The 13,194-nt window shown below is 48.0% G+C and overlaps 1 protein-coding gene across 8 annotated transcripts in view; it reads right to left on the bottom strand.

Annotated features, from left to right (window-relative positions):
* The window catches only part of kdm6ba (lysine (K)-specific demethylase 6B, a), a 107,773-nt gene that overhangs the window by 5,130 nt on the left and 89,449 nt on the right, over positions 1 to 13,194 (bottom strand). For 4 of the 8 annotated variants that reach the window (XM_086284804.1, XM_086284803.1, XM_086284805.1 and 1 more), the window contains 10 exons: positions 8,218 to 8,304; positions 6,368 to 6,479; positions 6,010 to 6,133; positions 5,781 to 5,876; positions 5,368 to 5,647; positions 5,168 to 5,245; positions 4,791 to 4,961; positions 4,520 to 4,696; positions 3,815 to 4,378; positions 89 to 3,681 (listed from right to left, as the gene is read on the bottom strand). In XM_086284804.1, coding sequence (XP_086140930.1) covers positions 89 to 3,681; positions 3,815 to 4,378; positions 4,520 to 4,696; positions 4,791 to 4,961; positions 5,168 to 5,245; positions 5,368 to 5,647; positions 5,781 to 5,876; positions 6,010 to 6,128 — 5,078 coding nt within the window. In that variant the 5' untranslated portion in view covers positions 6,129 to 6,133; positions 6,368 to 6,479; positions 8,218 to 8,304. Of the gene's footprint in view, positions 1 to 88; positions 3,682 to 3,814; positions 4,379 to 4,519; positions 4,697 to 4,790; positions 4,962 to 5,167; positions 5,246 to 5,367; positions 5,648 to 5,780; positions 5,877 to 6,009; positions 6,134 to 6,367; positions 6,480 to 8,206; positions 8,305 to 13,194 lie in introns of all 8 variants that reach the window. The other 4 variants (XM_086284807.1, XM_086284809.1, XM_086284811.1 and 1 more) reach the window with 3 other exon arrangements.

Below are 13,194 nucleotides of genomic sequence, written 5' to 3' on the forward strand. Positions count from 1 at the left end.
GTTCATTCCAAAACGGTTACGTGTTAATTTAGCTTCATTTGAATACTTGTGAGACATTACATGAAATCAATTTTTAATTTGCACTTACTTGCAGGATCGGATAATCTCACTTGCAGTGTTCTTGATGCTGATGTCCTTCAGCGGAATCCTTTTTTCCTCCACCTCTGAGGCAATGAACGTCTCCCTGTCGCCGCTCTCCACTTTGATCAGCCGAATCTTGAGCTCTTTTGGTGGTCCATCTGACAACGCCTTCAATTTCATTAAATCCGTAGAACCTAACGAAGACCCAGATTCGCCTTTTTTGTGCTCAGAAGATCTTTCTCCCGTCCATTCTCTACGCTCGCCTTCGCTTGTGGAGCTGGTACTGGATGCTTCCTTGCATTTCCTTTTTTCAGTTTCATAGAGACCAAAGGTTTTCTCTGAGCCCTCCCTTCTCTGGAGATTGAGATCACTTAGGATTCTGCGATCTTTCTCTTTATGGCTCTTGCCATCTTTGTGCCGCTTGTGGCTGGAACTGGAATGGGTGGATGAAGAAGAATCTTTCTTGTCTCTATGCTTTTTCTTTTCTTTTCTATCTTCATGCTTTCTGCTGCTGCTATGACCGTGCTTTCTCTTCTTTTCTTTGTCCCTCTGTCTGTCTCTGCTTCTGCCTTTCTCTCTGTGTTCCCTTACTTTCTCGGGTTTGTGTCTGTTCCCCATTTGACCTTGGCTGTCATGTTTTTTGTAGGAGCTCTTGTAATGGAGTGACTGTCGGCTAAGCATGACCTCACAGCTCTTGCCCAACTCTGCCAAAGAAGATTCAGAGATGGTTGTCAACTCTTGCTCCTCCTTCATCACCCTGATAGGCTTTATCGTAGGAATGCTTTTCTTTTTAATAAAGGTGAAGCTTTCCTCTGAGTCCCCTTCATCTGTCCAGACATCCGAGTCCTCTAATTTCAGCTTCTTATCTTCCAGTAGAGAACGAGGAGAGGACTTCATGGGTGGGAGAGCAGGACTGAATGGTGGGTTTGTTGAGTCTGATGTGGGAGAACTGCTTTGCTGCTGGCAGCAGATATCCGGGCCCAGTGACAGCGAAGAGGAATACTTGACCCCAACCAGAGCTGATGGAGGAGGTCTCCCAAAAGGCCCGCCACGGTAGGCATACTTCTGGCTCTCTAGGACAGTTGCTAGAGACTTGAACATGCTATTAACACCCGTCTGATGAAGGTGGGGTCTTTGGGGTGGCGGAGAACAAGATGGGGCCTCGGAATCCTCTTCATCTTCATCCTCATCAGCGTCACTTTTAATCTGTTCAGGGAGACCATAAAGTTTAGCCAAGTCACTGTGACGGTAATTGGTGTTCCCTATTCCCACTGGCATGTGCACGGGCTGTTTAGGATTATTTGGAGAAGGTTTAAGATAGTCCTCGTCGTCCTCGTTGAGAGAAGATGTTCGGCTGCAAGGTGATGCCAGAGAGCCTTGGCGGCTGAGCACAGGAGGACTGGCGTTGGATCGGTCTTCATGACTGGGCTGATGTTTGGTCGCCGGAACCAAGTCTGGGGCGCAAAGATAGTTCTTGTTGGGCTCAGCACTGGGAGAAAAGGTGCCAATGAGACCTGTGGGCCCATTCTTTTCACTGTTATACATCTCCTCTTCCTTTTTGATGGATTCGTCCAGCATGGCCATAATGTTAGCCAGACCGTCGGGAAGCAGCGTGGACTCAGAGGACTCCTCCTCAAACTGAGCGCTGTCAGAGTCAGCGATTTCCAAACCACCTCTGGTCAGCTGCTTGTTGAGGATTCCCCCGGTGGAGGTGGAGGACAGAGGTGGGAGGTTTTCTCTAGAAAAGGCGTGATACAGTTTCGGCGGCTCTCTTAGTGCCACCGTGGGGAGAGAGTGTTGGCTGCTGTCTCTCTCCCTGGCTGGGTCTTTGGATTGGCTGGGTGCAGTTTGCATCGCCGGGGGCTTGTTGGGGTACACCGGCTGGTTCATCCCTGAGGTATTGTTTGTTGAAGAAGGACTGAATGTCATTCCGCCATTGGTACTCCACATCTCCCTCTGCCTTTGCTTTTCTCTGGCATAGTCTGTCTGAGGTGTAAGGGGAGGAGGCCGCAGCCTTTCGACATGAGCGGCAATAGCGGCAACGGCGGGTGTCTGGCCTGATTGGCAGGGGAGCACACCACCACGGCTTAGCCAGGGGTATGGAGGAGAAGCCTGAGCACTGGGTGGAGATGGACCTGAAGGAGATGCAGTGACAGAAGAGAGGGGAGGAGGTGGGGGCACCGTGGAGGTGTTTTCACAGAGTAGCCTTTCTAGATTTTCGATAGCAGCCTGCTCTTTTCCTTTTGCGCTGCACAGTTTGTCGTCTCTGTTTCTCTCCATCCTTTTTTTCTCTTCCTCTTTCCTCACTAGCTCTTTTTGTTTTTTCTTTTCTTCCTCCTCCCATTCCAGCTGTCTTTTCTTTCTCTCCTGCTCGTGCCTTTCTGCTTCCCTCCTCCTTTTCTCCTCCTCCTGCTGCTTCTCCCACTCTCTCCTTTTCCTTTCCTCTTCTTGCTTCTCCCACTCTCTCCTTTTCCTTTCCTCTTCTTGCTTCTCCCACTCTCTCCTCTTCCTTTCCTTCTCCCATTCTCTCCTTTTCCTCTCCTCTTCTTGCTTCTCCCACTCTCTCTTCTTCCTCTCTTTCTCCAGTCGCTCCACTTCTATTCTCCGTCTCTCCTCTTCTTTCTTTCTCTCCTGCCTCTCTTGTTCTCTTCTCCTGTTCTCCTCCTCCTGCTTCTCCAGCTCTCTTTTCCTCTCCTCTTCCTTCTTTTCCAGCTCTAGCCTCTTCCTCTCCTCTTCCTGTTTTTGTCTCATTTCCCATTCCCTCTTTTCTCTCTCTTCTTCTCTTCTTTTTCTTTCTTGCTCCTCTCTCTCTAGCTTCCTCCTCTCCTCAGCTTGCATGTGTCCCTCTAGCTCAGCATCGAGTTTGTCGAGAGCCTCTTCAATGGACTGAGGGACAGAGGTTGGAGTTCGCGGATGAGAGAACATCTGTTTGGAGGGGAGGGCTGGGCTGGATGGTTGAGGCGCAGAGCTGACGGTGGAGTGAGAAACTGGGCAGTAAGTTGGAGAGTTGGAAAGCGGACTAGAAACTGTGCTTGTAATCACACTGTCCCCTGCCCTGTTTTGCCCTGAGGAGAACAGAGAAGATGAGGAGGAAAATGGAGGTTTTTCCAGTTGAGCCTGAGCATAGTACGCCATCTTCCCCTTCATATGCTGGGACTTGGTAGCTCCGTGTTGGTGAGACTGGTTTGCGGTGGGAGCTGGGCCTCGATGATTGCCTGGCTGCTGCAGAGCATCCCTGTGAGATTTGGAGTTAGTGACGGCACTGGTAGGGGTTTGTGGGGCTGGCTCCCTTCCTCCTTGCCAGCGGTTACTAGTACTGTCATTGTTCACAGAGCAGCCAGCAGGGGGAGATGTGGCCACTGCAGAGGAAGCAGCCATAGCAACTCTATTAGAGCCGCTGCTGTTGCTATGGCGGCTGACAGAGTAGGGGGTCTGGGACATAGGAGGGTTGGTTGTGATGACAGGTGTTCGAGTAGGTGGCAGGGGAGGGCTGACGTGATGTTGATGCCGGGAGGAACCTGGATGCCGACTATCCACGACCTGATTGTGGCTCTGCTGGCACTGAGGTAGCAGCCCTGGAGGCCTGTAGCTGCCCGACTCCTGAAGACAAAGAATTTTTCAGTCACTTAATATAATAGTGATCAAAAAACAACTGTGTTAACAGCTGAAGTGCCTGCGTTGTGCTGCCCTTTATTAAAGGAACTCATTCTTGCAGCATATAACTTGAACTCACCAGGGAGTGATTGCTGGGCGTGCTCTGATATCTCCAGGCCTCATGTGGACCGCTTTGCTGTTGCTGAGGTACTGAGGTGCTGCTGGCTTGAGGCGGTGGAGGAGGAGGACCCTGGTGGACCAGCCCTGGATGAGGCTGGAAGTGGCTGTAAGGCACACTGCTGCTGCTGTTGTTGCTGCCAGTCGCAGAAATGTTTGCTGGTGACGACTGGGCATGTCGGTGATGATCTCTGTCTCCCCTGGTTGGAGTTGATGCTGTGTGAGAGGTAGCTTGGCTGCCACCTTGGCCCCCAATAAAAGGGCCTCTCTGCATCTGAGAACCACGAGTCTCTTTAGCTTGGCATGGTGGAGCTCTCTCCGGTTTGGAGCCGGGACTAGGGTAGGAGGAGTGAGGGGACCGATGGTTTACAGCCTGAGGTTGTAACTTGTCTTTCTGAAGCTTAGGAGCACATCCCTGGTTGTAGCTTCCTGGAGGGGAGTTGGGTAAAGGAGAGAGGTTGGAAGGGGCCAAAGATGCAGGAGAGGACTTCTGGTTGTAGCTGCCCATACCTTGTTTGTTGTTTTCCTGTTGAGCCACAAAACAAGAGAAGAAGAAAAAGAAAAACAGGACAATGAGAATAATATACAAAGGGCCTGACCACTGCTTTAAATAAAGCAGTGGTCAGTGATCAAGTAGGCAGTGCAGAGATTTTGCTCCTGCTCAGACCTGGAACTGTGATTGTGGGTTCTTGCGCTCTGAGGTTTGTGGCTGCCAGGGAACACTGCTGTCCTTGTGAATGGGGTTCCAGAAGGCGGGCTTTGGAGGGTGGTGCTGAGCAGACGACTGCTGCTGTGGCAAAGATTGGCCAGCACCAGAGAAACGTTGCAGCCCAGGGTGAGATACCTGCACAGGGGAAAGCACATTACAATATTTTACTACTCAAAGATCTGAGGAGGGGGAAAAAGAACTGATTTTATTATTTGTGACTGTCCAATACCTGATCTGAACTCTTTTTCCTTTTGCTGGGGCTGGGACACTCCTCTGCTGCAGGCTGTGAGGGCGTATGCAGCGATGGTGAAGGCGTGTGTTGGATAACAGAGTGTTCACCCAGTGGAGGGCCTGGTCGCTTCAGCTGACCTCCTTGCATCTTTCCTGGGTATGGCCTCTGCTGTGCACAGAAAAAGATCTTAGTTGCTGCAGATGAAGACTATTGCAGTGTCAGTCCAAAGAATCCCTTTATCAAAATATTCACAGCAAAATCTGGGAGGCAAAAGTGACTTTGAGTGGAATTGGTGTTTTATTGGTCTGAACAGGGAGTGCTGGGTGTTTTTGTCGATGATGAAACATGATCCTAACCAATTAGAGAGTTCCTACCTGGTGCACCTGAGCCCACATGTCATCTCCCAGCAAAGGTGGACCCCGGGGAACATTCTGCTCCTGAGGACCCCCAAACTAAAATAGACAGAAAACCAACAAAAGAAAGTGTTTAGAGTGATTTATTGTCCATCAGCAGAGAATTATTTAAGCTCAGTGCAAAAGGCTGACATAGAATAACACTGCAACACTGTTCTCACTTTCAGCATTTGGTTTGGCCCCCTGGAGGGGAAATGGGGGTTAGGTGGAGGTCCGCCGCTGCCCGCGTAGCCTCCATTATGGAGACGGAGCGAGAGGTCATTGGGCAGGGGCATGACCGGATGTCCTCGAGGAGGAAGGTGGGAATCATATAGCTGGCTAATTTCCCACGCTCTGTGATGAGGTGGAGGATGAAGATGGTGGGGAGGTCTCTGCTGCTCCCTCTGCAGAGGTGGTAACATTGGCTGTGGGAGATCGAGCTTCTCGCTTCCTCGCATCGGCCTGGAGTATAAAACACACAAAGGATTAAAAACATTTGAATGACATCAACATTTTAACTCCTCTTGTAGCTTTCTCTAAATCTATTGCATTTTAAACGTAGCTGTGCCACCCATGTCTTTGTTCCATTACTTACCCATTACTGAAATATTTGCTGTGATGGTTTAATCCACCCATAGGTCCAGGAGGTAGATGGGGAAGTAGCTGGTGTTGGTTCATCGTAGGTGAACACCTGATGAGGAGCAGAGACGGGATACAAAGTTGTTGATCGCCTTTAACTTGAACTCTACCAGCAGGATTAACCTGATGAATCAATGCAACCAAAGAGGTTTTGCAAAAAATATGGTGTTGTCATGACTACATACCTGGCAGGTGGCTGCCAGGCGCGGCCGCCCACGGGAGGCCATGGCCCCCGGTTGAGTTCGTCCAGAGGGAAGGAATCCCGTGTGCCTCGCCCGCCAAACTGCTCTATTGGGTGATGCATCCAGCCTGCATGTTTAGTTGTACAGTCACACAATTAACACACAGATACGCTCATAGAGAGAAAACAGAAAAACATCTTTGGACGAAGCTGCCGTGCTTTATGATGCAGATTTTACAAATAACTGGTCCCGTCAATATGTTTTAATTTTCATTAAAAAAAAAACATCGTAGTTTTTAGTTCTCGTGGCAGATTTCTGACAGATCCATCAAATTCCTTGCTGCATAAACAAAAGTACTTACCAGACTAGCTGTATCTGTGAAGCCCTCCACTGCAGCTCAGAGAGGGCCTCACTCCAACACTGAGAATATGTGGAGGTCTATCTTCAGCACCAGGAGCCTAAAAGCCAACTGCCTGCAGAAAGAGAAGACCAAGAGAATCATTATGAGAGGGGAGTCAGAGACTTTAAAAACAGAAAAACCCATCAGGTCTTTTATTTTATTGGTGGACAAGCTGGTGTGTGTGTTTGGAAGTAAGCGAATGAGAGAGATGGACAGCTTGCCAGCATCTCCTCTGCTTCTGTCAAGAACATTTCCTGAAGAAACTTACATTTATAACTTGTCTGATGACGGCTGCTATGCATAACTCAGCCTGTAGGAGGCAGCAGTAAACTAGTCAGTGTGGAATCTGATTATTTCTGAAGCCCAGATGGCTCAGCAGGGAGCTCACCTCTGAGGACAGACCTGGGGTTACTGTAATCCTTACCATGAGCCTCCTGATAGCCAGAGACAGAGGGAAAGACTAAGAGTGAGAGGCTTTGGTCTCACGCCAACTGTGTGATGTTGGACGCCACGCAAGTGGAAGCGGTCCAAGTGTGCAAGCTGCACAGTGATGGCAGGCCTGTGCTGTTTTAGTGCATGAGAGAGAGAATAGTGTGCTCTCTTTTAAGTGGATGATTGTGTGTGTACTGCAGCGTTGTGTGTGTGTGTGTGTGTGTGTGTGTGTGTGTGTGTGTGTGTGTGTGTGTGTGTGTGTATACATAAAGTGTGCGTGCGCCCAGTGGATACACTAAGGTTTAATCTCATTACGGCAGGCGTGATGAAGAGGAAGAGGGGGGGCAGCGGCAACAGACGGTCTGAACAGGATGGGAAGGATAGATTAAGGAGAAGAGGGAAGGGATGGAGGGAGGGAGGTGGAGTGCAGAGTGGGAATGGTGCCATGAAAACGCCCACGCACCTTCCCACAAACACACAAACGACACAAAGGAGATGGTTGAGGGGAAAACACATGAAAGAAGCTGAGAGATAACTCTCTCTCCCCCTCCCTGCTTTCAGAAACACCGGACACACACGGCACAAAAGACCGAAGGTGTCGGGATGAAAAGAAGAAGTGTGTGTTTCAAAGAACAGAGATTCAATACTGACAACAAAAGAGACCAGAGACAAAACCTGAGAGGGAGGTTTAAACCTGCACGATCATGGCCACCGTTAGAAACTAGGCTAACTAAATATCTACCTGTAACATGTTAAGTAGTTAAAAACCACCATTCTGTCATCCATTTAACACCAGATTAGAAGGTTAACCTTTCAAGAACAATACTCAGATTCATCTTCATCATTATATTCAATATAATATCAATGTAATATAAGACATATGTGTAAATATTACATTTAAGGTGGATATTTTGGGCCTAACATAAGTACAGAGATGTTTTATAAACTGCAGTGCCATGACTGAAATGTGCTGCATAATTCATCAGTGGATCAGTGGGAGAGCAACAGACATGCACACAAGGGTTATGATTCATTTGCCTTGCTCAGCATAGCACTGTTCCACTAGTTTTTCCAGAATTAGCTCTGGCCGTACGCAGTACTTCCTCCCACCAGTTCATCTTCCCTTGCTTTTCTTCCTCCCACTAACACTGGATCACGGGCTCTATATAAAGCCCAGCAGAGGATACTTCAAACACTGTACACTTTTAGCTCACGAGGAGGGCTGCTGTTCACTGACACATGAACACCACCCTCAAGGGGCGAGGGATCACGATCTGCCAGACGCTGCTGCTATGTGAAGATAGGCCGGCGTTAACTGTCAGGACTGCACTCCACGTGCTTTAAAGGAAAAGTGATACAAACACTCACGCTGTGCGCACCTTTAGAGTAGCACCGAGTTATTGATTCACAGTTGTGTTAAGTCTCAGCTTCAGCTGCCAATCATTTCTTCCGGGGTCTCCTCAATCCTGAAACACAGAGAAGGGAAAAATGTCAGCTTGTCAGGGAGAAAAACAACAACAACAACAACACGACCAGGGTAAACAACACTCTGAGTTAGCGTCTCGGTCTCAAAGCACGAGACTGAGTGAAGGTTCTCTCAGCATCGACTGAGAAGCTCTTTACCCCACCCCTTCTCTCTTTTGCTTCAGTGCATCATCTCCACCTGCATCATCCTCACCCTTCAGGTGATGCATGGCAGAGTGATAAAATGGGAGTGAAGAACTCTTGCTCATTCACTCGTGCTGGCAAGTAAGAGGCCCGTCTAACTCTAACAGCAAAAGCCCATAAACTCAGTCAACCATCACATGGAAAACATAGCACTGGCAAAATGTAGTAAAACTGCATTGTGGTGAAAGTAGAAAGGTTTAAATTAGAAGAAAGACAAACAAAAATACAGCTAGAGATCATCTGTGACTTCTTTTGAGAGCAAATGGGGACACGGTGGCCAGGTTGTAATTACTACTTTTATAGAGGGTGTGTGTGTGACCAAACAGCCATCTACCCTGGCTATCACATTGCTACTCAGCAGCATAGTGTTAGAAACTCAGTACTCTGTAATGAGATCGTACACATAGGCGGTAGAAACTTGTTCAAGAGCAGCTCGGGTTCTATCAGATTATACCAAAGCGATGAAATGTGGTTATAGCACCTATGGGTAAGAGTATGGTGTAGGAGAGGAGAAGCAGTGAGAGTGAGCGCGAGCATTACGCAGGTTATTTTTTGGGGAACCCCCGATGACTCAGCTCGCCTGGAAGACGGCTTACCCCAAACCGCTGGGCCTGAAACCCCGCCCCTCCGGGACACCACTTACAGTCAGGTGACCGGGGGCGTTTCTGCACCACTGCAGAAGTAACAACAGCGGGAATTTCTCTGACCGTGTGATGTCATTTCTGCTTCCTTAGAAGCGTGACGCTCGGGTAATCAGTACGTGAGTGCATGTTTAGACAAATAAGCAGGATGTGCCGATGAGATGTTCGGTAGGGGGTTTCGTGGCCGAGAGAATGATCAAACTAGTAAACCGCAACTTCAGGAGAAACGATGAGGAAAATTCTACGAAAATGTTCAGACTGATTAATCCGTAACCGTTTCACCCAAATGGAACGTTCTGCTGCCGAAGAACTCAAAGAAAGACAGGAAGCACTTTGAGAAGTTTAAATTTAAACCTTCAAGCGCTGCAGGTGTTAGCGTGATTGCTACTTGCTTTCAATTTTATTTTGCTCTAACCACAGCAAACAAAAACTACTGCGGTATCTACGGTAAAAGAAGTGAAAGCCCTTTGAGAACATCTGCATCTGTCATACGCAGCTGATAAAACTATCACTCATGACATCATTTATTGTTCAATCAAAAATCCCCTCCAGAGTACATCTTGTGGAAGTGGAATCCCCCCCCCCCCGCCCCCCACCCCCCGACCATCAAAGAGGTGTTCCTGTCAACACCCTGGTTATCGTAGGAAAGTTAGTTAATGTCCCCGAAACAGCAGCCCAGGGGTCGAGCGGGTACAGAACAACTCTGTGCCGTCGGCCGTCAGACAACCATTACACCCAGGAAGTCAGACAGTTAATGAAACGTTTCTCTGTGGGATCTGACAAGCAAAGCAATTTCATGGCACAGCCCAACGTCACATGCTTGTGGCTGTGCACAGGGAAGCCTGCTTCGTCGCCGATGAGCGCTGAGGGGAACAGTTTAAACTAAATCGTTACACGAGCTCCGTCTCTGTGCCACAGCCTGCCGTTTATTCACAGTCATCCCTTTATGCCTCTGCCTCAGACAAACGCGTGAGAAAAAACGAGAAAAAGACGCCAATAACGACGTCCACTGCGAAAATATCCATCTGTTAGAGTCTACTTGTTTACTTGTTTGTCCGAGGAAAGCACACGAGGCTGCTGGAACGGGAATATGAGCAATGACCAAGGACGAGGGCTTGACGAGGTAAAAGCAGGCAGCTGGGGAGCCGTTTACTGTCTGAGTAAATTCACTGCAGAGCCATTCTGATAAGAAATGACCAGATAAAACTGGGAGAAGTGGCAGATAATAGAAAGAAAACGAGTTAGAAAAGAGCTCTGGCAGCAGTCAGTCTCCCATCAAGCATGGCGGCAAGGCCATGCATGGTCTTCTCTCTCTTCTTGTTCCTTCCTCCCGCAGCTTTACTCCACTTGGCCATTACATAATCAGTCCCAGATAGAGATCGTGTTCTGGAGGAAACACCATGCATTTCTCTCTCTCTCTCACACACACACGTAGCCCCTGCATCCGTCCTCCCCCGCCCCGTTGCCAGGCTCCCTGTGTCTACATGTACTGTATTTATTTGTTTGTGCGTGCACTAACGTCAGTGCATGCTGTTCCAAGATGATGATGATGATGTGGGCTAACTTTATCACGTCTGCATCTTTACACACACACAGAATTAGAAGATGATGTGCCAGCCAGCGCGCACAAGGCAGTGCAGTTCAGCTGAGGACACGGCAAAGCAAACGGTTTCTGCAGAAAACCAGAAGGAGCTGACCTTTGTGGTGGAGTGTTCACAACAACAACACACACACACAACTCTGGACTGAGAAAACACTGTGCTGAGCTGACCCTTAACCCACTGCCTCATTCACTTAAGCCTGTGCCGAGCAACAATTCAGGTAAAGCTCACAGTTGCTTTCTTCCGTGCGTACTCCCACACATCTGCTCGACATTGAGGCCGTGACAGAGAGGCAGTAGGAGCATCTGTGGAGGCAAAGTCTTCATATTTAAACTGTGTTGGCTTGAAGTTGCTTCCAATGTAAACATTTAGAAAACAACAGGGACAATCATCAGGTTAGCAGCAACCACAAACGAATCATTATCTCGTTCTGGCTGTCAGTGGTCAGCCTGTCAGTTTGTTGTTCGGCTCCTCAACGCTACTTTTTCCATTAATTTTGGTGGTCTTGACCTCATTCAGGAGATGAGAGATGATTACAGTTAGACTACGTTTTTATCTCTTGGTGAAAAAAGAAGCACAAATTGCAACCGGAGTGTGTAGGTGGAAAAAAAAGAAAAGAAAGGAAGGAAGAAAACAAGAGGTCCTTTTATTTTCCTGTGACATCCTGTGACTGACAACTTACGACAGTTACAGTGGTGCACAAATCATACAAAAGAGACCAGTTGCACTTGTGTGTAAGTGACGTTTAAAGAGAAGAGGAAGAGAGCTCTAAGGGGAGAGGAAACTGTCGTCACAACCACAGGAAGTGGGCCTCCCTGAGGGGGCGTGTGTACAAATGTGTGAGGGAGAAAAATCGAGCTTTGGGGAAGGGTTTTGGTTCTTTTTAAAAACCATGAGGCTTCCTGTTAAAAAGATAACTCGGAGCGTTTTAGAGTGTGTGCAATAAATGACTTTCTTATGTGACTAATACGAGCAGATGTGAAATAAGCAGGGTCAGCTCGCCACTGCAGGTTCCTAAAAATACACCTCAGACACACAGTCATCCTGTGCGACGGCACGTGTGTCCAACTCATGACTCACACCAGCCACTTCAACAAAAACAAGCGACATAACTGACTTTACTCTGATCTGCTGCTCAAGTGAAAAGCCTGATCGCGCTCTCAGGCTTCTGGTAAAAGTGAGTGACAAACAGGTGATGGGAGAATGGGCGTCTGTGTCACTTGTGCTTTTCGGCTTCTTTTTCACAGAAACTCTAGAGTTTCAGAGGAAACTACAGACTTCTGTGCATGTCAGCGGAGAATCGGAAAGAAAACAAGAAACACCAAAAAAAAGAGGGATGACTCAACACCTCTGAAGGACAAAGCCGAAATCTTAGAAGCGACGGCGGCTCGATTCTCGCACATGAGCAACCTCAGAAGTCCCCCAACTTTTCTTTCTGCTTCTCTTGAGTGAGGCTTTTCTATAACCAGTGTAAGAAAAGCTCTGGACAAACACAGCTGCACGTGTGAAAATAGTCTAAAAATCCCCCTCCCCCATTCTCCAGGTACGTCTAGTCCACATCCAGGGCTGACACACTCAAACACACAGACGCTCAGAAATACACCAAACAAGACTAGAGACAGCTTCCTTGGCAACAGTTACCAGGGGAACTAGTCGCGTCTTAACCAACAGTTATTGAAGTAAGCTGGCGAGTCTGACATAGAGAGACGGGTTTTATGAGAGGGCTTTACTAATCAACATGTTTCCTGAAACACAAGGCAGACTTGACCTCACACCATCCCCATCCTCTTCCTCACTGGACTCACATTGTGTTTCACTGGCAGTCTGTGTGTGTGAATAACACTTAGCAACATGTGTGTGTGTGTGTGTGTGTGTGTGTGTGTGTGTGTGCATGTGTAGTCATATCCTTATGCGGACCAAAATCCCAGTCCCCACGAGTTTGAAGGCATTTTTGAGACTCAAAATGTGGTTTTAGTGCCAGAGTTATGTTTAGAGTAAGTGGCATGATGTCAATTAGATGTCCCAGCAAGACATGAATACCCGACATGTGTGTGTGTGTGCGAGAGAGAGAGAGTTGCAGCTAATCAGAGATAATGACAGCATGTGTGCAGATGGTCAGCACGCCGTTGTTTTTACAGTGGGTGTAATTACGATCATTTTGACTTTATCAGAACAACCGTGACACAGGCAGAGCAGCTTTGTTATGACGTTTGTTCGTTTAGACCAGAGAACATCCAAGGCCTGTTTATAGATTCTCCAAATACCACAGCTGCTGATCTTGTAGGGTTTTTTCCCCTTCATGAATCTCTCCCTACTCACCGGCTGACTTATCAGCTATTCTCCCAGCGTGGGTAAATGCAGTCACAGGAGGTGAGGCGAGGTACCAAAGGAAGGAAGAAAATTCTTTCCAAGTTGTGAGAGCCTGTTTAACTTTAGCTATGAGTCA

Source organism: Aulonocara sp. 'chitande type north' Nkhata Bay, linkage group LG3, assembly GCF_057382095.1.
Source record: "Aulonocara sp. 'chitande type north' Nkhata Bay isolate Kocher_YH1m ecotype deep benthic linkage group LG3, A_spYH_male_GT1.1, whole genome shotgun sequence".
NCBI lineage: Eukaryota > Metazoa > Chordata > Actinopteri > Cichliformes > Cichlidae > Aulonocara > Aulonocara sp. 'chitande type north' Nkhata Bay.